General features: G+C 45.5%; 1 protein-coding gene across 6 annotated transcripts in view; it reads right to left on the reverse strand.

Moving 5' to 3' along the window:
• The window catches only part of Nin (ninein), a 101,386-nt gene that overhangs the window by 63,911 nt on the left and 10,654 nt on the right, over positions 1-26,821 (reverse strand). For all 6 annotated transcript variants that reach the window (XM_050153652.1, XM_050153656.1, XM_050153654.1 and 3 more), the window contains 2 exons: positions 14,437-14,518; positions 2,766-2,932 (listed from right to left, as the gene is read on the reverse strand). In XM_050153652.1, coding sequence (XP_050009609.1) covers positions 2,766-2,932; positions 14,437-14,518 — 249 coding nt within the window. The remainder of the gene's footprint in view (positions 1-2,765; positions 2,933-14,436; positions 14,519-26,821) is intronic.

Here is a 26,821-nt window from a genome sequence, read left to right on the forward strand (position 1 = left end):
GTTGGGGACTGAGTGGGAGATCACTTGCTTAGTATGACCAAAGCTTGGGTTCAATCTACATTAAAAACAAAACAAAACAAACAAACAAAAAAAAAAGGCAGGGTCAACTGAACCTATTTTTTTAGACAAGAAGCAGTTGTGACAACCTCAACAGGCAAGGCAAGAGAGTGGTGCCCGGCACCCTTGTAGATGCTTTGGTGTGGGATGCAGCAGACTATGACAGTGGGAAGTCTTTGCTGGAAGCAGAGATGCAGAGAAAAGACCCTTTCCAGCCTCTGCTGCAGCTCTTTTAGAGGGTGGTGAAGAGGACAGACTCTGACTGTAGCATCAGAAGGTCCCCACTGAGGTTTCTGGAGGATTTGCAGAAAGCTGTAGCACACTGGAGTGAGGGGATCTCTCCATGTCACACCTCACAAACAGCAAGGTTCCTTCTGCCTCTGGCTTCAACTCTTGCTTACTCACATCTGAAACCTAAGGCTCACCTTTTAAAATAGCAACCCAGCAGAGTAAGAAGTTACCCAATAAGTCGGTAACTGAGCTAACAAAGATGCAAGAAATAGACCACCAGGAACACTGACTCTGCTGAGGCTGTCTGGGTATCCCTGGGGAGTAAGCAGAAACTACTGTGTGAAAAAATAAACAATCATTGGGTTTCTTAGCACCAAGTAATAATATCTCAACACTAGTCCAAGAGATAAGGTACTAGACTTAAAAAGGGTTTCCAGATAATTATGCTTACCTCTTAAAGTGTCGACTTTTTCAAGATGTATATCTCAATTAAATTTCATATCACCCAGACTCACAATAAAATAGATTTTTTTACATAGTAAGAGGACACCCTCTCCAACAGCAAGGAAAACACGATGTTATGAATATTCAACTGCACGGCATGTACAGATTCTTGCCGTCTTAAAACTGTACGCAAAACGCCTGTGCATGTGAGCATGTGTGTTTTCCTAGGCAAAAGTCCCTGTCTGAATGTTTCAAAGGGACCAAGAAAGGAAGGGACTGCTGAACTGAGTGTTTGAGATGGCCAGCAGGTCTGTCCTGGGCTGACCTGCCTGGGGCACTGGCAGGTCCTAGGTCATGCGCTCCTTCTCTGCATTCTTATTGGGCACATGCCACCCACACTGTTCTTACTTCATTTTTGTAAGCTCTTTCTCTCTTCTAGCTGTTTTTTTTTCCTTATGTTTCTGCCACTAAACCTTCATTCCTAGGGTGCAGATAAGCATCCTTTTTTTTTTCCTCTGAGAGGCAAAGGTGTTTAACAGATTATGTGCGCCCTTGTACTTTTTAGTACTTGTTGTCAGCTTCATTTCCTTCCCCACACCTAGGCTTGTCCCAGCTTCCTTTAGGTTTGTAGGTTTCTTAGGATGTTGAGGATGGATGTTTGGTTGCTAAGGACATCCTTGGGAGCAAGTCTATCGATCTTAGTAACGTGGATTCCAAAAGCCCATGAATATACATGAATACACAGACACATGCGCACACCCAGTCAGTCTGCAGAAACTTCCGGAAAGTGGAGGTACTTTGTCTCTTTTCCAGTTCATATTCGTGTCTGGAATATTTACAGCTCCAATCTGAGTTGAGATTTGCAAGAAATATTTAGCACTTGCTCAGCAAGGCATTCTTGATCATGCTCTATAAATGGGATGTTGGCAAAGGAGCCATAAAGAAAGAGTAAAGAAAATGTTACTGTGTCTTCCCTTACTAGCGGTGTGCAGGATGGAAAGAAGGGTACCAAGAACACAGGGGTGCCAGCGTGTGAGCCGAGCTGCACCTGCATGTGACAGGGGTGCCAGCGTGTGAGCCGAGCTGCACCTGCATGTGACAGGGGTGCCAGCGTGTGAGCCGAGCTGCACCTGCATGTGATGGGAGCCAGCGTGTGATCAGAGCTGCACCTGCGTGTGACGGGAGCCAGCGTGTGAGCTGAGCTGCACCCAGGTGTGGCAGGGAGCCAGCGTGTGAGCCGAGCTGCACCTGGGTGTGATGGGGTCCCAGTGTGTGATCCGAGCTGCACCTGGGTGTGACGGGGAGCCAGTGTGTGAGCCAAGCTGCACCTTGTGCCCATGCCTGTTGTGAGTCCAGAAGAGGACATTGGTTTCCTGTCTTAGCATTTTCCATCTTATTCCCTTGAGGCAGGGTCATTCTCTCCACTGGGAACTATGCTGACCACTAGCAAGCCCCCAGCAATCTTACTGTCTTCATCTGTAACTTCCTTCCTATCCTTCTACCACCCCACCATGGGTCTTCTTGCCTCCACTGTACTCCCAAGCCCAGCGGCATATGTGTGATCCCACCTAGCTTCTTACATGGGTTCTGGGGATTTGAACTCAGCTCGTCAAGTCTATGCAGCAAGTGCCTTTACCCACTGAGCTATCTCCCCAGCATTGGTTAGCTTTATAAGTCACCATAATAGGCAGTGGGGTTGGGAGCATAAGGGGGAAAGATACAATTCTAAGGAAAGCTAGGAGAATAGCAGACAATATAAAAATAACTGAAATCGAGGTATATACACATAACAAGGGACAGACAGAGCAACTTTTCAGACATATCAACTTTTCAAAACCTAAGACATGAGTGAAAACACTCAAACTGGAAGATTAGCATCTATGCCTGAGAGGCACAGGAGGGAAAACGAACAAGGAGCCATATTTGAGCAGAACTGATTGCACAATCAACGCCTAACTTCGTCTCATGCTCGAGTGCTCCTGCCCACGATGGGTGACTCTGCCCGAGACCCGTGACTATGACAAACTCCTTACCTCACTGCAGTCATCAGCTGGGAGGTGTGACGGCTTTGCTTCTTCATCTAGTGGCTCAAACACTGTCACCTCTGCAAACTCTTCCACAGACTCTTGAAACTCGGGTAGAGATCTTCGTCCATAACGCTTGCCACCTCTAACATATTTGGGCTGAGCCTCTAAGCAGTCTGGACAAGGAGACAAGAGTTAAGGCCACGTTACATGAGAAGTAGCTACAAGCTGACGCTTGTGGGATACAGCCCCCAAATAATCCAGCCCTGTGGGCCAGCTGTGGTGGCCAGAGGCGCGTGTGAGTCCTCAGGTTGGGTGCAGCGAGGTTTCTACTTCTGATGGTCCGCAGTACCTGCATCCATGCATCTGCGAGTCACAGAAGCAATGACAGCAGAAAGAAAGAAATGGGTTGAGAAGCTCATACTAAGGTCAGGAGGGCTGGGCATGTACTGGTAGAGTGCTTATCTAGCAATCACAGGGTCCTGGGTTCGATCCCCAGCACCCTGTGAACTGGGTATGGTGATCTTCCAGTAATCCTGCCCTTGGGAAGTAGAGGCAGGAAGTCCCGAACCTCGGTGTCCCCAGTTACACAGTGAGTTCGGGACCAGCTGGGGCTACAGGGAACTCCCTATCAAAAAGGAGATACAGGCAGGGCGATGGTGGCGGACGCCTGTAACCCCAGCACTCGGGAGGCAGAGGCAGGCGGATCTCTGTGAGTTCAAGACCAGCCTGGTCTACAGAGCTAGTGCCAGGACAGGCTCCAAAACCACAGAGAAACCCTGTCTCGAAAAACCAAAAAAAAAAAAAAAAAAAAAGGAGATACAGGAGTTGATGACATTTGATTTTCTGTTTCTTAAGCTGGTGGCTTTAAGCATAGGAAGGCAAAAGAAGTAGAGAGAGAGAAAAAAATATCTAACCAAGAGACAGCTTATAGTAAGTCCTGGACCTTGTACAGCTCTGGAAATTAGTGTCCACACCAATTAATACAAAAACATCCTCCCTCCCACTTTAGGGACCCCTTTATCAGCTGTTCTGCTTTCTGATCTACCAGATAAGCAGAGCAGCATGGGAAAACCAAACTGACACCGAGAATTCCAATCAGTTATTGACAGCTCCTCACTGCTGTGAAACCTGGCGTCAAGATTTCATTATAATATTATAAAATCAAAAGCTGTGGAACAAAATAGTAAGTGGAAGGCCACATTAAGAAAAAATGCTACAGCTGGGCAGCGGTGGTGCACGCCTTTAGTCCCAGCCCTCAGGCAGAGGCAGGGGGATCCCTCTGAGTTCGAGGTCAGCCTGGTCTACGGAGTGAATTAATTCCTGGACAGCGGGGGCTATTACAGAGAGAAATCCTGTCTTGAAAAAAAAAAAAAAAAAAAACAAAGAAAAGAAAGGAAAATGGTATCCTGTTTCTTTTGTGTCCAATGTCAACGACCCGTAAATAAAATGGGCTGTGCCCAGGGGAGTCATCTCTGTCTTGGAAGAACTCTGGTGTCCCGGAGTATCACTTCTCAAGTTCAACAATTACCACTTTCACTTCCGCCACCGCCAGCCCTCCCACCAAGCACCCCGTCTACAGCTACCACCTCTACTGCTGCCGCAGGCGCCACCTCCTCCGCCACCACCTTCACCAGCCAGCCCCTCACGCTCTACTCTGAAGCTTTAAAGCAATAAAGATAAATACTTCACTCCGCTCAAATGCCATCCTCAAGATTTCCAAGTGCTTTGCGTAGTTTTAGGGGAAATAAAATATTCTATTAAAATACAAAAGACTGGCAATGATCTATCGCCTTACTGTCTGTCTCTCCAGACACACTGACTCTCGGGAGGGCCCACTCTAGGTCCTGTTTGAACATGACAGTCTGAGCACGCTCCAGAACTCAGACACAAGTGCTTTAAATGGCATGTGTACATATATCATCAGGGCAAGCGTGTGTAATCAGATATGAACTCAAAGAATAAAACCCTTCTTTAACTCTCAATGGAAGCATGGTTGAGGTGGTGGACTCTTACTTCAGCATCCCTGGGAAGGCAGATCCCTGTTTACCTGTCTACCGTCCCCCTGTGTCCTTCCTTGGTGCTCACAGATGCAACCAGGAGCATTCTGAAATGTTCAGGAAAGCTAAGAGTGAAGTATTTATGATAGCTATGCAAATTCCAGCAATATTAATATACAGCTCTTTATAAGTCCCAGCCAAGACATTCCATTAGATGGAGCGATTCTCTTCCAGGAAGTGTTTTTAAGCACACACAATTTGTATTGAAAACAGCATGCACACTTGAAGGTACCTTTCATCAGAAGTGAGTGTGTCAGCCTGTGTGTGTTCAGGAGTGGCACAGACACCGGAGCTCCCGGTTGGCAGCTGACACCCACAGGTGCTGGTCAGACAGGAAGCAATGCAGAAGCATCCTTAATTTATTAGGTGGTCTTAAATTTTAGTGGCAGACACAGGATACACCATTAGTGACTATGAGGGCTTAGAAAGGATTAATAGGGAAACATATAACCCAGGGCGTTCCAAGTATGAGAATCAGGTTGTAGCTGGGGATAGAACAGGCAGCGGAGGTCTTATTGTGAGGTGCACTGCTTCTAAAATGAAAAGTATGGGAGTGACAGCCTCTGCAGACTCCACCAGGGATGGGGTTCCTAAGCTTACCTGTGGGTAAAGTGGCCCCCTGGCTATTAACTCTCCCGTCTGTGAGGGTAGGGAGCATTGATGGGGCCTAAACACCTCTCCTTCTAAACAAAAAAAGGTGGCCAATGGTGAACTGCTGGGAAATGGAGTCGATTTGGGGGTTACTTATTTACTTATTATTTTTTAATTTCAGGAACTTTAAAGCTTCTTACATTATATTTTATTGTAATAACCAATTGCAAGCAGATTTTAAGATTACTTCTATAAATCTATATATGTGTATATAGAGAATCTATATGTATATATACACCTACACACATACCTAATCAGCTCATGTGTGTGTGTGTTTCCAGTCCCTAAGCAAACTTTTACTAGAATGAAGATGTTAGCATGCACATAAAAAAGGTGGATTATTACGGTTTCCTTGTCAGAGTTTCCCAAACGCCACGTGGCTAATACAAACCAGGCCACCACAGCAATTAGCAATGGTTACCCCTCGGCATCACGCACTCACACACCCCTCTCCTGAGAACATCAGCATCACTCGGCTTACAGGAGGGAAGGAGAGACCCTAGGAGTAAGAAGGTCCAGATGGACGTTCAAGGTCAACAGCTTTGGCTGCGGGGAGTCTTTGAGAACTATGAATCCCTCCAGCGAAGTCAACTGGGCATCCCAAGGTAACAGCAGCAATCCAAACAGGAGGCCACTGTGGGACTTCAAGGTATCCTCAGACGCTCAAGCTGAAAAGCGCAGGGTCTGCCAGCATAGCACTTCTCATGAGAGAAACTGCTGCCCTGGGGCAAAGCTGATTTATTTTGGGAGTGTACCCAGAAGTGACAGTTTGTTGGGGTTTCATTTGGGAATGATTTTCTTGATGCCAGATAATGCAGGGGTTCTTTGGTTTATGGAGAAAAGAAACTGTTTTCACCTCAGGGCTTCCTTCAGCATAGGCCAGACCTCCAGGGGAAGGTGTGAAACAAGGCGTGAAGGACGGTCCTTCTCTGGAGGCTCAGCTGGCAAAGAGCCTGCTGCACAAGCAGGAGGACCCGAGCTTGGACCATCAGAGCCCACATCAAAGCTGGGCCTACAACCCCCGCTCTGGGTAGGGTGGCAGCAGAGGGTCCTGCGGCTTTGCTGGCCTGTCTAGCTTCTCAGAGCTACGCCCCTCTGAAGGAGCTATACCGGGGGTGACCCTGTCTAAAAAAAGCAGGCCGGGCATTGCTGATGTACCCCTTTAACCCATGAAAAGGAGGGACCCTCTAAGTGATAAAATAATCACAACGAATGTTATCATCGTTGCTGACATAAACAGTGATCACTTATCCTGTGCTACACATATTCCTTCTTACTGCATTGCTAAATATCTTAACATGCATTATCTTTAGGAGTTCGAGGCCAGTCTGGTCTACAGGGCGAGTCCCAGGACAGCCAGGGCCTCACAGAGAAACCCTGTCTCAAGAAACCAAACCAAAGGGGGAAAAGAATAAGAAGCTGGGAAGTAATAAAGGAAGACGTTCAATGACAATCTCTGCTTTCCACGTGCATGTACACATACCTACATGTGCATGTACATGAAATAATTTATAAAATAAGACAATAAGATAAGAATATTCAGCATTATAAAAGTCTGATTCCATCCTAGAAAAGCTTAGAGAACGGTCCTGGCTTTGAGGCAGTCCCACCTGGCCTAGTTTGGATGTCTGTTTGCTCCATAAACCAAGCACCCGGTTAGAAGTAGGTAAACAAAGAAAAACCTGGATTCAGGTCTCTAAAGATGCTTGAGTAAGGTGGAGAAACTCACAGGTTCTACAAAGCAGGTAAGAAAACAAGATGTTGAGTGGGGAATTCAGAGGGTAGAGAAAAACAACACCCACTCATTTCTTCTCCATCTAGGAGGCCGACAAAGTACACGTGCCTCATCTTTATTCTATAGCTCATCCTAAGAGGAGACGCTACAGAGAGGTGGCAGAGGCATGAATGGCGTGTGACCAGAAGGCCCAGCACTTATAGGCAAAAACTAAAATTGAGGTACAGTGTCTCAGACAATGGTACCCTGAGTTAGTGTCAGAAACAGAAAGAGAACAAGACTCACAGCCTTGACTCCTCCGCACCTCCTAGAAGCAGGAGGAACAATCCTGTGTCTGGCTTACTTTCTCTCCCTCCTAAAACTGGATCACCACCTCCGTGTGCTGCTGGAACACTCGCCGCTTCTGGAGTCCCCGTGTACCGGTCTTGCTCAGGCTTTCCTTGGATTCTGGGACCGGACCGAATCCTAGGAGCAGCATCTATCCTAGTTCTTAGCAGGCTGGGAGATGCTCCTTGCAGGAGGAGGGACAAAAGCACGCGAGGCTCTGATTGGTTCTGTCGGATCCGGAAGGCTTTGAGGGGAAAGCTGGCCAAAAGCAGCGGAGGAGTGGAGTGCGGTGTGGTAACGCCCTGGGCCAACTGGGCCAGTTCCACAGTCTAGCTCAGACTTACGGCAGCCAAGGAGGCAGCCAAGGATCCGTGGCCATGAAAAGATCTGCACCAATAGCAAATACACTGCTTCCCAGGGTTTGCCGGGAGGACTGACCGCATGACTTACGGGAGGAGGCTCCACAGCTGTTGCCGCATTTCCCTGACCGGTTCAGCGGAAAGCTTTTCTTTCAAGGAACTTCTTGGCACAACGTTCACGGTTTCTTTCCTCCTGTGCTGTCACATAAACTCGTACTGACTGCAGCTTCCAATTTAACCACGGCCAGTCACGTTTCTCTACAAGCACCTTTGTGTGTTAGGATTCCCTGTCTGCTTAGACTGTAACACTTTCTGGGGCATCTGTGTTTTATGGGAAGAACATGGGCATTAGAACCAAATAAACCTGGGGTGAGATACTACCACCAGGATCTTGGGGGTTAGGAGTCCTTAACATCATGAAGGCTTCATTTCCTAAAAGAGGGAAAATACGAGTGTCCGTGGAGCAAGGTCACGGTCCTGTCCAGTGGCTCCTGTCACGGAAGCTCCTCCCGGAATTCTAGCCCTTCCCGCCCAGGCTGCTGTGGAGCTGCTGGCAGCCCGAAGCCATTAGCGTAGGAAGAGGTACCCAGCGGTGGGCACCTGGCTGAGCAGAGTCAGGAAGAACATCCCAACCTTCAAATCACAACAGACAGATCTCCTCAGCCTCACTTTCTTCCAACATGTCAGATTTGAGGCAGATGTCCAATAAGACAGTTCAGCTCAGAAACCGGAGCCGCCCTAATCTTGACCTGATCCTAACTTTCTCTTCCCTGTTAGCTGTTTCTCGCTTTGTGGACAGGCTGCTAGGAGCGGATGAGCCAACTCTCCAAGACTCCCGTGTCCTTCACATCCCCTGTGCAGAAGCCTCCTTCCACACACCGCAATTGAAATGGAACACACTGGTACCGAGTACGTTATTCCATTATCAAGATTCTCTGCACCCTATTTCCTAACCTCAAGTAACATACGTATTTGTAGGACACTGCATGGATTTTTTTTTTAAAGATTGCCTTTTATCCTTAGTAAAATCATCCGAACAATAAGCAGCCTTCTATGGCATTTTAATAACTGCTTAGACCCTGATTTATACACATAAGCCACAATTTGCCTACTGACACACTGCCAGCATTTTCTCACCCGACCACACACACGCTATCCAAAGCGAGCATCCGTTTATACAGACTTCATGCGCGTCCATGATTATTTATGTATCGTGAAAGTCGGAGAGAAGAATGCACTGATTAGTGAAGACCATCCTACAGCTCACAGCGAAGGCTCTAGCATCTTACCTGGCCACCAGTAGGCACGCGTGTGTCCAGCTTCACAGCTTCACACCGTGCAGGGACCCTCTTTTGTGTTCAAGGTGGGAGGGGCTCGCTGTATAGCCCAGGCTGGCCTTGCACCTGTGTTCCCACCACCTCAGCTTCCTTAGCTGTCACGTTAAGATGACAGGCATGCACCGCCATGCCCAGAGACAAACAGTCTAGCACCCACTTCTATGGTGACTCTGATGAGAAAACTTCTGATCCTTACAATCAGAAGAAGAGAGCCTATGTTCTTATCTGAGGCAAAGAGCAGACACAGACAAGCCTCTGAGCTATATGTGTATGATGGCTTACCAAGTCTGCGGCTAGACTCCAAATCTTGGCCTAGCACATCTGCACGCAGGCGCAAGCATATCTTTGGTCGCTGTAAATCAGGATCTCGCCCGATGCCCAAGAAACCCCACTCTGCTATGTAGTTGCTAAGAGAATAAAAAAAGGGCGTGTTGGCTGCATTTATGGCTTTTTGACAACTAGGGAAAACAACTGCAATTAAATGGAGTGGCACCCGGAACATAAAAGTTCCCTAACAGAAACCACCACCTGCCAGAACAATGCCTCATCCTGTTTTCCTGGTGAGCTGGCTCTTCCAAGGCTAAGCTCTCTCCCTCCCGCCAACAAAGGAGAGGCATATTCAGGGGGCTTCTTGCAGTATGCTAACATTTACTTCACATCAGAAACCTAGTGGAAGATGCATCAAAAAAAAAAAAAAAGCCAAGATCTCTAGAGACTGAAGCCAGGAGTGTGTTGGCGCCATGCATCATAGTGCCGGGCTAGTATTTCCACTACAACCCCCCGCCCAGTAACCCAAAGCCATTACAAACTGAGTAACTAGTTAATAAGTTGTTGCCCCCTCTTATTCCAGAAGCATGACTTAAAGATTAAACAGCACACGCAGCTATGAGGGAGTCCCACCACAGTCCCTGCCAATCAGGCTGGAAGCTACAGAGGACAACACCTGAGTTTCATTGTCTCCATTGTCACTGTTCTTTTTACAGGAAAAAACTACTACAGTCTTAGAATTAACAAAAGCCAGAGTTATGCAGATGCTAAAAACTGCACAAGACAAGTTATAAAGGGCAGAGCCCAAAACTATGAAGTTAAAAATAACGAGTTAATTCCATAGCTCTTCAAATCCCGAGAGCTTGGCTTTGTATCGTTTATGTGCAACTGCCTTTTATTAGGAGACAGAAGCATGAAACACTGAGCATCTGCCCTTCAGAAGAACTCTCCCGTGTCAACTTATGTTAAGTAAAATCTTACAGAAAGAGAAAGCTAGTGTTTGTGGCTTTCCCCATGGATTTTTTTTAATGTCATTCGGGCATTAGGAGATAACATAAGTGACCCTTAAAGCTGAACAGGGTCTAACCACTTTTAGATACCAGCTGATCTAAGACCATAAAGTTGTGATGTATGAGGTCACACCATTGACAAGGCTGAGCCAGCATTTTTTGGCTCCAAGTTCTTCACATCAAATCAAGAAGGCTTTTCGAGACTGTCGCCTGGTCGGGTCCTAAAAGGGTTGATTGGGTTGTCAACCTGAGTGGTTTAGGAAACATGTGTAACTGATTAAACACACATGTATGTGTGTCTGCAGGAACACTGCTAGAGGGGATCAACATGGGAGAAATGGGAACATGGGATGGGGAATGGCCCTCACCCTCCGTGTGGGCTGTGACATCCCTTCCAAGAGTGGCCAGGATTAAAAAGAAGTTGAATGAATGAGCTGAGAATGTGTGTGACCCCTGCCTTCCCTTCTTTGTGAGCGAGTGGCTCTATGGCTATTTTTGTTCTCCTCCGTAGATGTCAGACTCTAACATGTTGGGTCTTTCACGAGTACCTAATGCCACTGTCTCTCCAGGGGTGGGCACTTCTGGGTTTTCAGTGCTAACTCGGGACACCTGGGCTCCCTGGTTTTTGCCTCTCTAGTACATAGACAGCCACTGTTGGATTGTCCAGGTACCACAGTATAAGACCACCTAGAAGACTCTGTTTTATAAGCAGTATTTCTATCTGCACACGCATATGCACATCCCTGTGGTCCCGTTTCTCCAGAACACCTGTCTAATACAGACACGGGACGTTTTGTCTTCTAGGACTCTTTGCTATCAGTTCATGGCTCTCTGGGTTTCTCAGCCTGTACACCATAGCCCTGTCTTTTTAGTCGCCTCCACGGTTTTGTCTTTTCTCTCCAAGACCAACTGCATCTCCAAAGGCATGACGAACAACACATGTAGGTCCGTGTGGTAAGACAGGAATTAAGTTCTGAGCTCCCAGTGATGCAAGGACACAGCTCTGTCCTGACAGTCAGGCTTAACTAATTACAGGCCACTCCCTCCTGTTACCTTGGACCCCTTGGCAGACTCTGAGTTCGGGTGCACAGACTGAGGACCTGCTCTTCCATCTGAAGGTTCCAAGTCTTTAAACTAGGAGCTGGAGAGATGGCTCAGCAGACAAGAGCACTTACTGCTCCTGCAGAGGACTGGAGTTTGGTTGTCCGCACCGCATGATGGCTCACAGTGGCCTGTAACTCTAACTCCAGGGGATCACGCGCCTTCTGCTGGCCTCTTCGAGTGCTAGTTACACACGGGGTGCACATACACACACATAAAACTAGGTTCTGTACATGTGTTGATGACACAGTACCAACTCCTTGCCCTGCCATTTATTCATAGGGTTTCGCTTAGGCTCAGCCCTCCTTTATGCCCCCATTTGGCTTTTTATAAAATGGCAGGGCTCTACCAGTCCTAAATGCTGCAGCCTATCATTTAAGAAGGGATGATAATTACCATGAAGGGGGAGGCAGGGATGAACTCAGATAGTCTGCTATGCAAACCAGTCAGCCCGAGTGGTAGAAGAATCGGATTCCAAACGGGTCGAGGTACGTTTCAGTGCAAAGAATGCCCTGATAGCCACGAGCGACTGCGGGACTAGGAAGACAGAAGCCAGTGACAGACAAAGACCGATGTGCAGAACAAAGCAGGGAGTGTGGGAGTCATGGGCCAGGACCCCAGCTTCCTAGTAGAGATAAAGCACTCGAGGCGCTGGCTCCATTCTGGATTCGTATCCTGCTAGGATTAACAGGGGTTAACAGCATCACTGAAACACTGGCTGAAATGTTGTCCTGTCCATAGGGATCTAACTGTTGGATCACACTGGTTTGGAAACAGTTCTGTCACATGGTGAAATGATTTAAAAAAAAAAAAAAAGCCTTCTCTGCTTGATCTTGAAAGACTCGCCCAAGGGATGGCCATTGTCTGCACAGTGTGGAGCCCACCTGGAGTACTGAAGCCACCCTCTGCAGCTAGCACAGTCAGCCTGACTTTCGGGCAGTTCCTGCAGCTTTTCCTATTGCTGGGCTCCAACACAGCACAGCCCTAGGGTCAGCCTCCCCATGTGTGGTCACCACAAACCTGTATTTTGACAGTGACAATTTTCTATCAGAAGACAGTATGGGTTTTCAGGAAAGGATGGTGAAAGTGTCGTGTGGATTAATGCCACGGCTGCCCCTCCCAAACCACGTGACAGACAGCACAGGACACGAAATAGTTTACATTGCCTATCCTCATATTAGCCCAAATCTACCACTCTATCCGGGGCTCCCAGATCTTGCATAATTGCTATCAAGGTAACAAACTTTTAAAAATCAATAATACCAAGAAGACATGAGATCCCACAAGTAACGGAAGTCCATCCATATTCCGGCAGTGATCACCTATGGACATCCTGCTATTAGCCTAAAAGAATGCAAAAAACTTTCCCCCAGGCTCAGTAGGAACTTACAGGAAGTTGTGTCAAGCCCTGGGTCCAGGAACAGCCTTACTAAGGGAAGATAACATCGTTAAAGGTAAAGCCCAGACACATGACCCAAATCTGGAGCATTTTACAAAGTACAGCGGAGACCCAGACTCCTGGTGAAGAGAAGAAATGACTTCCCATCTGCATTCCACGTAAACAGGTCACACTAAAGGACTCCACGGAATGCTAATGATCTCTGCTCAGACTGGACTACAGTTTTTTGTTTGTTTTCTTTATCTAAAGTCAGGTTTACAGAGGTGTAATTCATCTAGTACATTTTACCCCTGTATGGGTGGGGAAAGCAAGTATGATCACAGTATTCCCATTACAAGAGATAGAAGTTACAGTACCCTTAACATTTCCCAATGCCCCATTTCAGCTGGCCCTTGTCCCTAGCCCATATCAATCAAATGACGTCACAGTTCTCTATACTTAAATATGAGTTTCTACACTTTAGAATTTCCCTCAAATATTTATCACATTTCTTTGATTTTAAAGCATATGTAAACCGGTGCCGGATTTGAACACACTTAAATTAGAATACATTTAACCATCAAAAACATTTTAGGTTATATTTGACAACACTTTTCTCTTTTGAGATGTGTAACTATATATCTTACAATATATGGAAGTCTTTAAAAAACAATGAGGTACAACATTTATTCTTCTTTCATGACAGTTACTTAATATTTACTAAGGCTAAGTGTGTTCTTCCAGGTGCTAGAAATATTGATACACTGTATTTCTTTTATGTGTATATATGTATATATATATATTGGGAGTGGGGGGGAGTCACACAGACATCACTAAACCATCATGTGGCCATGTCTATAAGCAGAGGGGTTTCTGCTCAGTGGGACCATATAGAATTCTCTCTTGATGGCCACATTTCTTCTTTCAGGAAACTTTTCCCCAGATCATTGCTCACACAGACACAGGAAGTAAGGCTGGAGGAGCTACCACTTAGCTTCACTCTGCTCGAGCCAACAATGAGTTCCTGTTATACCCTCTGACACTTGCCTGGGAATAATCCAATGGTCCAAGAATGAGTTTCTGTTATACCCTCTGACACTTGCCTAGGAATAATCCAATGGTCTCTGCCACATTGTGCAGCTGTGGTAGAGAAGTCTCATTTTAGCATTTAACAGCTGCAAGGCTTTCGAGATGATGGGAAAAGAGAAGTCTCTGGAAATAATGGCCCTTCTATGAAGAGCGGACATCCCAAATCCACCACATGCATACTTCAGGTCCTCACAGTTTTTCCTCCAGAAAAATTTTCAAACTTTTTTGGGGAGGAGGGAAGAGCTGGGGATTGAACTCAGGGTCCTGTGCATACTGGGTAAGCACCCTACCACTGAGCTATATTCCCAGCCCGCGCCTGGATACCTTTTAAAGAGGAATACAGAGAAGAAACGTCAGTGCTCTTACCTGACTCCTGAAAGTGCTCTTCACCGGACAGAGTTCTAGACAAGATAAGTATTAGCGCTTCTTTAAATTGGTCAAAATGTACCTAAAAAGCAATTAAAAATAAGTTTAAGATCATCTCCCACAGCCCCACGAATGCAAATCCATCTGCAAGGCATCTGAACTGTCTGTTCCCAACCTGACAGCCTTAATCATCACCCACGTCTGTTCTCTCTTTCCTTTCTCTCTAAAGCATGGGAGGAAAGACAGGCTGGTCCTTACTGATGTCTAAGAAAAAGGATGGGCTGGTCCTTACTGATGTCTAAGAAAAAGGATGGGCTGGTCCTTGCTGATGTCTAAGAGGAAGGATGGGCTGGTCCTTACTGGTGTCTATACCATGAACACTCCTGTGTTTACACAAATGTGAATATTGATAGCTCCCGGGGAGAAAGCGAAGCTACAAACCCTCTGTACACTCAGGAAAAGATATGTTTTTAACTCTCAACTCCTTTTACCTTTTAAACAAGATCAGAAGAGAAAGGCGTTAGGTTCAATGTCAGGAAAAACTCCCCAAGTAAATGACCCCTTGTCATGTTGGCCATAGATACTTTGATCTCGAGATAGAGTAGAAGGGAATAAACACTTTTGAGGAAAAACTTACTATGGTTTTGCCTGGGGAAGGATAATATATAATATTTATCTCCCAGATCCCCATGAGTATATAAACAAGCAAAATTCAATGTTAAATACACAGGAAGCAAGAAGCCCGAGACGCCCTTTCATCAGTTCATAAATCTATAATAAATCTATAATTGCCTTGACCAGCATGAGGGACCCAGCCTGACTTAGGGGAATTCCCGTCAGAAGTGCTTACAAGGGTAAAAGTTCTACTACACCTTCAGTTTCTGTGACCTTGGCCTGGGACAGCAGGGACAGGTGATATTTTTAGTCAACATAATTCTAGTCTGAATGTGTGGCGCTTCCTTTCCCAGAATTCTATACAGTCATAAGACAAGATGAAAGCTGGTAAGTGTGAAATTTGTACCACTAGGGGATCCTGTGAATGCCATTTCTCAGCACTGGCAGGTGTGCCTGGCCTTTAACACTGGGACACAGTGTTTTCATCCACAAGGCTCATGCTTGAGAACAACAATGGAGTTTTTTTTTTCAAATGGGGAAAAAAAATCCCAGAAATGTTTTAAGTAAGTTTATGATTTTTGTGTTGGGCTACTCACAGGGTATGCATGGATAGATATTTCAATATAGAAGATAAATAAATTGAAAAAACAGTTCCAAATTAAATTTGGGAACTCAACAAATCATATCAGTTATCTAAACACTGGCAAAGGTCATGGACTGTTGCATCTGCACACAGCACAGGAGAGCAGGAGTCCATTTCGAGACTGAATCAGGAGTCGGGTTTAGTGGCTGCAGCCGGTAACTCAACTACTAAAGAGGCCACAAATTTGAAGTTTTCCAAAGTGACAGAGTAAGTTCCAGGCCAGCCTGAATAACAAACACATCAATTGTGGTGCATACCTTTAATCCCAACACTCAGGTATACAGGCAGGCGGATCTCTTGTGAGTTAGTTCTAGGCTGGCCTGGTCTACAAATCTAGTTTCAGGACAGCCAGGGCAACACCAACCCTGTCTTGGGGGGATAGACTGTATTTATAATTATAATTATAATTTGGTAATTCTCCCAATGTTGATAGGAATTCTACTACATTTTGATTCATTAAAACTTCCCCCAAATTATATTCCTTTTAGAGCTTTAAATTTTTTTTAAATTACTTATATTTATGTGTATATATAAACGTGTGTGCCTACTTGCTTGTATGTGGATGCAGGTGCCCATCATGGCTAGAAGAGGGCACTGGAGCTTCTGGAATTGGAGTTACAGGTGGCTGTAAGCTACTGGGTATAGGTACTGGGAGCCAAACCCAGGCCTTCTGCAGGAGCAGCAAGTGCTGGCTATGGAGCCATCGCTTCAGCCCCTATGTTCTTTTTAGATCACGTGGTCTTTACTTAATATCCTATTGTTGTTAAGGAGTACAACTTGATGGTTGGATACATGTGTAGACTGGGAGAGTCGCCACAGTCAAGTGATGCGATGCCTTCATCACCTCAGTTACATGTTTCTGCATGTGTGTGGGCACACGTGTGTATGTGTGCTACCCTCTAGCAAATTTCCTGTAATTGTGGACTTTTGAAGTCAACCGTGCTAAAGAAACCATGAACCGAAGTGCTGCCCGGGGAAGCAGAGCATCTGCTAAAGCAATAGGTTGGTCCCTGAAATGGTGAATCAATTGCAGGAGTGTAAGCTGTGCTAATTTGGGGTTTGCTGCTGACAAATCACCTTCAAACCTCGGGAAGAGAGAAGCGCACAGTCCTGGCTTCAGAAATAGACTCAGGTAGGCACAGTGCCACCCGGGTGAACTGGAGTTCACCCCAACAGCCAGTTTACAGCATCACACATCTGGGCGCTCAGTCCAGCTGACAGGGGTCTCCGAAAGGGGGCGGGTCTGTTGCTCACTACCCTCTGTGCCCTGGCTAGCTTGCTGCTCTGAGCTTTATCCTGATCTGCAACACTGGGGCTCTCTACCAAACATCTCGTATGATTCATCTGACAAGTATGTACTGAGCGGCCGCTATGTGCCAGACACTAAACCTTAGTAACACAGCAAAGATGAGACACAATCTGCTGTCTTCAAGAAATGCAGATTCCTAGGAAATGTCAGAGGATGTCAGGCAGGTACTGAAGAACGCTGCACGCGTTTATGATTTTATAACACTACTTCCCGAAGCAGTGCTAGGGAGGTAAAATAAAAAAAAATACATGAAATGTCTAGAACATTCTAGGACTCAGTCAGTCCCCACAAGTGGTAGTTAATATTAACGTATATAATCCTGGGTTGACTGCTCCCAACACAGAGAAACAGGGTCATATTTGAAGCACAGCAGAGGGCCGCCTGAGTGACGTTGTCAAGTTCCAAGAGGGTAGGAAGGCAGTGGGAGATCCTGGGGCCAGTCCACTCCAGAGAGCCGTAGAGTTGCTCGGAATTAGAAAAATTGTGCTGGTCTGTCATACGTGGAGACCCCTAACTTTGAGTTTCCTGGCTTCATTCCTTCATAGAGGGCCCAGAATGAAGCCTTTCTCTCCCCTACCTGCAGAGATGACCTAAACAGGAGACCTACTTGAAAGGGGGGCATTTGTCCTGAGAAATTCAAGCCCTTCCTATGGGACTCTGCAGGTCTCTGTGGGGTTTCTAAAGGTCTGTGTTTTGATAGTTATAGACGAGTCTAGTCTTTCAGGGAACTGGGCGTGGTGATGAATGCCTATAATCCCAACACTTGGGAGGTTGAGGCTTGAAAGTTCAAGGTCAGCCTCAAACTACTGAGACAGTTTCAGGCCAGCCCCAGTCAATTGAGATTCTGCCTAGGCAGGTGGATCTCTGTGAGTTTGAGGCTAGCCTACAGAAGGAGTTCCAGGACAGCCAAGGTTACCCAGAGAAATGTTGCTTCAACGCCCTACCCCCTCCCTCCTCCTCCACACACACACACACACACACACCTGCCGACCAAAGAAAAAGCCTTCATTGCTGTTCGGTGCTGACTCATTCAGTTCAGTAAAGTAGAAGCTAAGGTCACTCTGAGGTCTACAAGCCTCCCCTAACACAAGGCACAGGCATCTATGTACTCTGGAATTACTTCAAATCAACGTTAAAGGTCCTCTGCGGGGCTCAAGTCTCCCTGGCTACAGTGCAACAGTAGGAGCATTTGGGATGGTAGGTCCCTAATCTCACAACCCTGATTATCTGATTATCTACCACGTGGCCCGTGGAGAGGAAACCAAAGGGTGAGGAACCCCGCTTAAAGTACATCTGTCATGAGAAATGCAGGATAGATAGGGCCAGTGTCGGAGCCCTCAACTCTCGCTTGTTGTTTTAAGATTTAGTTAAGTCGGGCAACTGCGGTGCACGCCTTTAATCCCAGTACTTGGGAGGTAGAGGCTGAGGCAGGTGGGTCTCTGTGAGTTCAAGGCCAGCCTGGTTCTAAGAACTAAGAGCTAGTTCTAAGACAGGCTCCAAAGCTACAGAGAAACTCTGTCTCCAAAAAAATAAAAAATAAATAAATAAATAAAATAAAAAAAAAAAACCTTAAAGCGGGGCGATGGTGGCTCACGCCTTTAATCCCAGCACTCGGGAGGCAGAGGCAGGCGGATCTCTGTGAGTTTGAGACCAGCCTGGTCTACAAAGCTAGTTCCAGGACAGGCTCCAAAGCCACAGCGAAACCCTGTCTCGAAAAAAACAACAACAACAACAACAACAAAAAAAAACCTTAAAAAAAAAGATTTAGTTACTTTATATGTATGAGTGTTTTGCCCACGTGTATGTATTTATACCACATATGTGCTTGGTGCCCTTGGAAGTTGAAGTCAGAAAAGAATCCTGGGTCCCACAGACCTAGAGTTGCACTTGTGAGTCACTGTGTATGTGCTAGGATTCTAAGCCAGGTTCTCTGCAAGAGCGCGTTCTTACCTGCTGAGCAATCTCTCCAGTACCCACCCCCTACACACACATACACAGGTGTGCCCACACACGTATACACACCACATACACATACACACACACACGCACGCGCACACACACACACATTCAAGTGCGCACACGCATGCATGGGCACACAAACACACACACATTTTTGGTTGTTATTAAGACAGCATCTCACTCTCTGACCTTTCGCCTCCTGAGTGCTGGGATTAAAGGTGCTCTCCACCACGCCTGGCCCTACTGCTTTCGCACAACATCATCCTGCCGTGACCCAGGACTACAGCCCAGAAACAGCAATCGAAAGACAGACACCGCCAAGGACACAAAGTAACTACTGACATTAACCAGCCTTCCTCACAACAATGGATGATGTTTCTATAATTTTAAAAAAAAAAAAAGCTCTTTTAATAATTCTATGTAGCCTATTTTTTAAAAGATGAAGTATGTGCATCCCAAAACTAATAGGCTGGAGTTGTTTAGTTTTGGGCAAAACTAAACACGCTAAATGAAGCCTGAAGTATCTCTTTTCTACTATATTGAAAAAGCTAATAGGGCAAAAATGATTAAGTACAGTATAATTGTGTGTATATATACTCTTTGATCAAATAAAACTTACACCAATTTCTTTCACTCGCCAATGGTCAATCTACCTCCCCCTGTGTTAGTACCTGAGATAAAGAATTCTGTTGGAAAGTGTTATTCATGAACGTCTCCAATAATCCCAGGTGAGTAGAACTATTGACGGTTTTCTCTAGGCAGCTGGTCTTTGAATTTCACAATATCCACCTGTGAGCCCACCTGTAAGTCTAGAGAATGGTTGCTGAGAGAAGGCACGTGCCGTGCTCCTGGCCACGAGTCTTAGACGTGGCACTACATGGGGAACCAGGCCTTCTGATGTGGCTCTACCAGAGCCAGCAATCTGCCCACTTCCCTTCTGACTTGACCTTTCAAGAGAGCCCCACCACTGCAAGTCAAACCTTGGGCTTCCTGACGAGCCACCAGGTGCCTCAAGACACCCGACCTCTGCTCTCAAGGAGTTTATCAGCCACAGTCTAGGGAGCAGGAGAATGATATGGGGAAGACAGGAGACAAGACGATAGAATCTGGCGAGTACCTGGAAAGCTGGCAGGGTCACCTGATCAGTCACTATGTCCTAGTTGGCCAGCAGGAAGGGAAATAGTGACCCGTTTGTGACTTTGACTTTTCAGACAGTCAGAATTAAAGCTTTCCAAAATGGACATAGAGAGTGGTGAATCAATCTCATTGTGGCAGATAAATACAAAATCTGACCTAATGTCACCTATCTAGTTGGTCCCTTCCTTCAAAAAAAACCTCAGACAGCACTTAGCAGCCGAGCTGAACAATTAGCACAGCTTCGAGCCTCTTTTCCATCTTTATTTCCTTCTTGCAAGGGCAGGCAGACAAGGGGCCCCGGGATTTAAACAGCAGTAAATGCCACATCTTAGATTCCAGAAGACCATTCTCTAACGGGAGTAGGTGACTGCATTTTTTTCCATCAATGCTCATGAATACTGATGTGGCAAAAAGCCCCTCAGGGTTCAACCCAGAATCGCAAATGCTGGGAAATGGCCCCTATTGTTAAGACTCACGTCGAGAGTGAGTGCACACACCGTGTGCAGTAACTAAGACGTTTTAGTGCCCTTGTCCAAGGGAGCTTGACTATCATGTTATGTCCGGATTTAGAAATATATAAACATCCAAGGAAACCCAGTCTCACAAGGTAATGAGTTTCCAGGTTGCGGGGGCTCCGACTGGGACTTTCTCATTTGAATAAGAATTGCCGCCACTCATTCCATAAGCAGCTCTCTGGGCCTCAAAGGGCAGTTTACAGCAATGCCGAAATTACATGCTTGACTAAAAACACACATGACATTTAAACTCAATTAATAGGAAGACTAATCAAGAGTCTCTTCTCTCGGTCTCTCTCTCTCAGTCACGTGTCACCACCCCTTGAAAGAAGGCTGCTTTAGGACAACAATTTGCCCCTGTCTTGGAAAAACAAAACAAAACAACAACCCAACCTCCTCTCCCCTCCCAGAGAAAAAATCTGATATTGCACACAATCACTCTGTGCAGTCATAGAGACCAAATGCCTACAGCTTCCACGGGTACACAGGTAATATTCAAACAGACCCAAACTTAGAGAATCATAACCAGTGTATAAAACAGGGTGAGCTAATTAAAGACAAGGTGCTACAGAACTGTCATTAAATGCTATTGGTTTGTATCTACTAATCCACAAGGAAACCAGTGACAGAAACTACCAGGGCATTGTTAATTGAGATGGGCAAAGAAGTATGGACCCATTCGAAAATAGTCTACGCAGGGAGAGGCCCCATAGACTAATGAACAGATGTGCGGTGCCACCAAAGACCAGGTTATGAAACGTTTTATTCTCATTAGAGCACTGGGGCCACTATGACTTAGCAGCCATTTACTGCAGACAGTGGAGAGGCAAAGACCTCTAAGCAGGTGACAAGTTTTTAAACAATAGGCAACTATTTGCTTCGAGACAGGCTCAAGGAGTCCTGCTAATGACTGGGAAACTGCAAAACCACCACCATCCGTGAGAGCTTCTAGCACATCCGCTCTCAACACTAACAGGCTTTCAGAGAAAAATCACCACGGGTAGTCATATCAGGGACGCACGCTTGTAGAGGGGCAAGAGTACAGTAAGATTTAGCCAAGGGCTGCAGCGCTGGTTCTGACGGCCTTTGGTTCACACACTTGGCGCTACTGCATTTCCCAGGCTCCGGATGAAGAACCCAAGGCTTGGACAAGGTGACACGGCTGGAAAGTGGCGGGAGCCCATATCTGAGTTGAGGTCTGGCATCAAGAACTGCCCTGTGACAGCATGTTGTCTCTATGGACTTGTGGCAGTGGTTAGAGAGTGGTTAGACGGAGGTGGAGAATGACATTCATTTTATTGTTGTTTTGTTTGTTTAGTTTGTTTTTTTGAGACAGGGTGTGTGTCTTTAGCTGTCCAGGAACTTCCTTTGTAGACCAGGCTGGCCTTGAACTCACAGAGATTTGCCTGCCTCTGCTGGGATTAAAGGCGTGAAACCCCAAAGCCCAGTGAGATTACTTTTGCATAAATAGATAGATAATCTTCAACCTCTTCAAAGAGCTGTAGAAAATGGCCTTTAGTCTAACTCAGAGTTTTGTGATAGTGAGACACAATTGCTCCTGGCAGCACCAATCTATTCCCGAGAGAATGTTGAGCACCAAAGACACTCCACCTGGAGCCTTTCTTTTTGGCAGAACTGTGGAGACCTGCATTTAAATGCAAGAGCTGGCGACTCCAGCACCCCAAACTGGCACAGCCTCAATGAGTCATCTGACCTTGAACAAACCTTAGAAGGTACTAGGATTCTCAGTCACACAGAGGAGCCCCGATGACTAAGAGCTGTGATGGACACTGAAGGACATGAGATGCCCACTGGCAGACAGGAAGCTACCCATGAAAAGGACCAGAAAACATTGGCAAATAGTAATGAGCCTTCCTGACTCCGTCATCTCTAGCTGAGAAATCAGGCATTATTGAAGCAATGCAGGCAGAAGAGAGCGGCCATCAATCGCGTATCCTGCCTCCCTTTTCAGAGTCCAGGGTCACCCCTCTACCCTTCCTGTCACACTAAATACTGTGAGACTTGAGTCACAGAATTGGAAACGTGAGTTCATTGTGTGGGGAGTTTGACATAATAGCAAGTCCAGCAGCTCCCAGATCAGGTTGAACACAGGCACGGTGGAATTTCAGTCAATCCCAAAAGAGACCCTTGTAGAGGAGGGGGTTTACAGAGAGTCACAAAACCAGCACAAAGAATAACAGTTCTCACTACTACAGCTTAAACAGAAGGAGGGCGAGAGAGAGAGAGAGAGAGAGAGAGAGAGAGAGAGAGAGAGAGAGAGAGAGAGAGAGCGCTCCCACCCTGCTGCAGGCAGTCTGAAGGGCTTCAGCTCAGCAATATCCACAGGAGTGTGATTGCAGCGGGTTATAAATAGGCAGGAGCTGACGACCAAGTGTAATTGCATACACTGAGAAGGAGTCCAAATAAGCACCGCCAAAGCCCTTCTCAATTTCAGATTTACTCTTCAAACAATTAAATATGTGCAAGACAAAGAAACCAGGAGAAGCTTTTAATGACCTGGAAAAAGGGGCAAATCTACCATTCAAACTTAATCATGACATTCTGAAAAGAACCCCAAGCACGTTGAAATGGAAGGTAGAAAGTAGAGCTAAATTATAATATTTTCACAGCTATCAAATTTTAATATTAAAACTTTTTTTTTTCCAAGACAGGGTTTCCCTGTGTAGCCCTGACTGTCCTGGAACTCTCTTTGTAGACCAGGCTGGCCTTAAACTCAAAGATCCACCTGCCTGTCTCCTGAGTGCTGGGATTAAAGAAAGGTGTGCACCACCACCTCTTGGCTTAATAATAAAACTTCCAAAGGCCACATATCCCTGGGACTCTGGGAGGCATCGGTGAGTTCTGCTGCCAGGTGGCTTGTTTTCATTCAAGCAGGTGCGCCAAGAACACAGGGTATTTTAGATCTGTATCAAGGAACACAGCGATGGAAGCCTCCAAAACGTCAGGGAACTTGTCTCAAAGTTGTCCCCATGGATACGGAAAGGGAAATACACTGTATGACGTGACTATAGTCTGAAGGTTTGCAGACAAGCAGCTCAGCCTCAGCTGTCCATCTAAACTCAACCTAAGCCAGCCATCACGCCTGAACTAAATTGAAACTATCTATCAAACCAAAGCAAATGCTCTCTCCTTTCTGTCCTAACTGCTGATAAAAGAAAAAGGGGCTTGGGGAAACACCTGGCTAAAATAAAAGACACAAGAAACAAAGTGTTTCTGGTAGTACCATCATGAAATCCATCACTTTGTATGCTGACTTTTAAAACTGATAAAAATTAATTAAAAAAAAATGAGGACACAAGAACCAGGAAGCAGCATGTTAATACCGGGTTACTTGACTGGTCTGGCAAAGAGTTAACACAGCACCCGTCCTTGTGTGATGCCCCATGCCTTTACCACACACCTGCCAAGTGCATCACCCAACGAGACACTGTGCTTCAGTGTCTTGAGGAGGCCCTAGTGTTGTTGGGGAGTCACGTGTGTTTAGCTGATGGCATGGGCTGGACACACACACCAGAACCTTCCTGTAGTGGTATGTCATTTGTATTTTGATAAATAAATCTTGCCTAAAGACCAGAGGCAAAGCTATAATCACTAGAGGTCAGGCAGTGGTGGCACACACCTTCAATCCCAGGATTTGGGAGACAGAGTCAGATGGATCTCCCAGGCCACCCTGGGTTACACAAGATAAATAAAGAAACAAATCCAGGTGATGGTGGCTCACACCTTTAATCCCAGCCCTAGGGAGTCACACACCTTTAATTCCAGCACTAGAGGGAATATAAAATGGGAGGAAAGAGAGGCTTAATCTGCTTAGTTTTGCAGTCGCCCAGCCTTGGTAGAGGTGAGACTTCTCTAGTGGCTGCTTTGCTTTCCTGGTTTTCAGGTTGAACCTCAATTTCTGTCTCTGGGTTTTTATTATTTGTGCTACACTTTCCCTTAAATCAAGGGTCCATCAGTAACGCCTTTCATATATCTGAACAGTAATCAATAGGCTCAGGGTAGTACAAACTTTAAGTTATAAATACAGACAGATCAACTAAATCAAATCCAAAAGGAAATGTTCTATAAGTAAATGCATGAGAATGCACACACATATAATAAAAGTTATATCCACTTAAGGTGTTTATTTGTGTTCAAAAGGTAAATTAAAGCATCTTGCTGTGGAACAATCTTTGCACACTGTAAATATGTATTAGTCTCACTGGTTAGTAAGTGTTGACTGGCCAATAGCTGGACAGGGAGAGATGTGGTGGGAGAACCAGACTAGCAGGACACTGGGAAGAAGGGTGGAGTCTGAGGAGGAGACAGAGAGAGAGAGGGAAAAAGAGACAGACAGACAGACAGACAGATGAAGGAGATGCACCTGCAGTACTGAAAGGTACAGTCACGTGACAGAAAGTAAATAAGAAATATGGGTTAATTTAAGCTGTAAGAGCTAGGTAGTAGGGGGCTGGAGAGATGGCTCAGTGGTTAAGAGCATTGCCTGCTCTTCCAAAGGTCATGAGTTCAATTCCCGGCAACCACATGGTGGCTCACAACCATCTGTAATGAGGTCTGCTGCCCTCTTCTGGTCTGCAGACATACACACAGACAGAATATTGTATACTGTATACATAATACATAAATAAATATTTAAAAAAAATAGTAAAGGTAGTAATAAGCATAAGCTATTGGCTAAGCTTTTATAATTAGTAAGAAGTCTCTGTGTGGTTGTTTAGGAATTGGCTGGTGAGACAGAAAAGTCTGCCTACAACATTTAGGAAGACAATGGATCCTAATGTATCCAAAAACTAATTTTGTGAACTACTATAGTTTACAATAAACATGAATAAGTTGCACAAGTACAATGAGACAAGGAGAATGACTGTCACATGACACACAATATGTATTTGCTAAATTAATGAACTGATGAAAGTATTATGATTTATCATGCTACTTTTTCTATTTATTATCAAGCTTCTAGTCCTTATAATCCCTCACCCTTGTATGGAGGTGGTCCCAGAGACTGACCCTGGGACCTCATATATACAGGCAAGCACGTTACCATCTGAGTTATATCCCCAGTCTGTAACTTTCTCTATAGACTTCTAAGAAGAAAGACAGTTGACATTAAAAAAAAATCAATTTAGGACAGGTATGGTAGCCATCCCTTTAATCCCAGCATTTGGGAGACAGAAGCAGGAATATCTTTGTGAGTTTGAGGCCAGCCTGGTCTATATAACCAGTTCTGGGCCAGCCAAGGCTACAGAGGGAGATTCTCACTCAAAAAAAAAAAAAAACAAAAAAAAAAACAAATGAACTAAAAACAATGATAACAAAAACCTGTAAAAAGTTTTGCTGCCCAAGCCTAATAATCTGAGTTTGATCCCCAGGTCCCAAATGGTACAAGGAAAGAACTTACTACCATGAGTTGTCTACTGACCCTCACTGTGTGCGCGCTCTCTCTCTCTCTCTCTCTCTCTCTCTCTCTCTCTCTCTCTCATACACACACACAGAATAAATAAAAATGCAAAAAAGTAGAATAACTATAGTTGACAATGGTAACAAAATATTTCAAAAAAGATAATGGATAGGATTTGTAATGTTCCTAACACAGAACACGCCAGTCATCAGACCTGATCATGATGTACAGCACACATGTATAGAAATTCTACATTATGTCCCATCACTACACACAGCTACCATGTGTCATGTGTACTGAATTTTTAACACTTACACCTTAACAATGTCTGATCCCTACTCAGTGTATCATGGAGGTGATACACAGAATGGCTCCAGTAAACTCTAAGAGATGTATTGCTTTACAACTTAAAATTACAAACCATGAGACGTCTTCACAGCATATGGCCAAGTTTATACGATCACCCCAGGAGAATAATTCAGTTTCATAAAAATGCAAATCTAACAGTAGTGCATTAATTCGTGCGACCTCCCACATGAAATCAATATGCAGACATCTATTTAACTTTATCGCCGGCTCGCTGAGTAAATATCACACTCTAGACCACTTAGGTGAGCGTTACTCAGGCAAATAGCAAATGTAAAAAGCAGGCTGCTGGTGTCAAGCCATTAACAAATCAATCGATAACTGTTCCCTGGTTTTGACCTAACATCTGCAGAGCAAATTGTTAGCCAGCTGCTGCGGTGGAATCTGGGTGCAGCGGGGTATCCCCTCTTCCTCTAAGA

The sequence above is a fragment of the Alexandromys fortis genome, unplaced genomic scaffold (assembly GCF_014885135.2).
Source record: "Alexandromys fortis isolate MF-2015 unplaced genomic scaffold, M_Fortis_MF-2015_v1.1 scaffold_82, whole genome shotgun sequence".
In the NCBI taxonomy this organism is placed as follows: domain Eukaryota; kingdom Metazoa; phylum Chordata; class Mammalia; order Rodentia; family Cricetidae; genus Alexandromys; species Alexandromys fortis.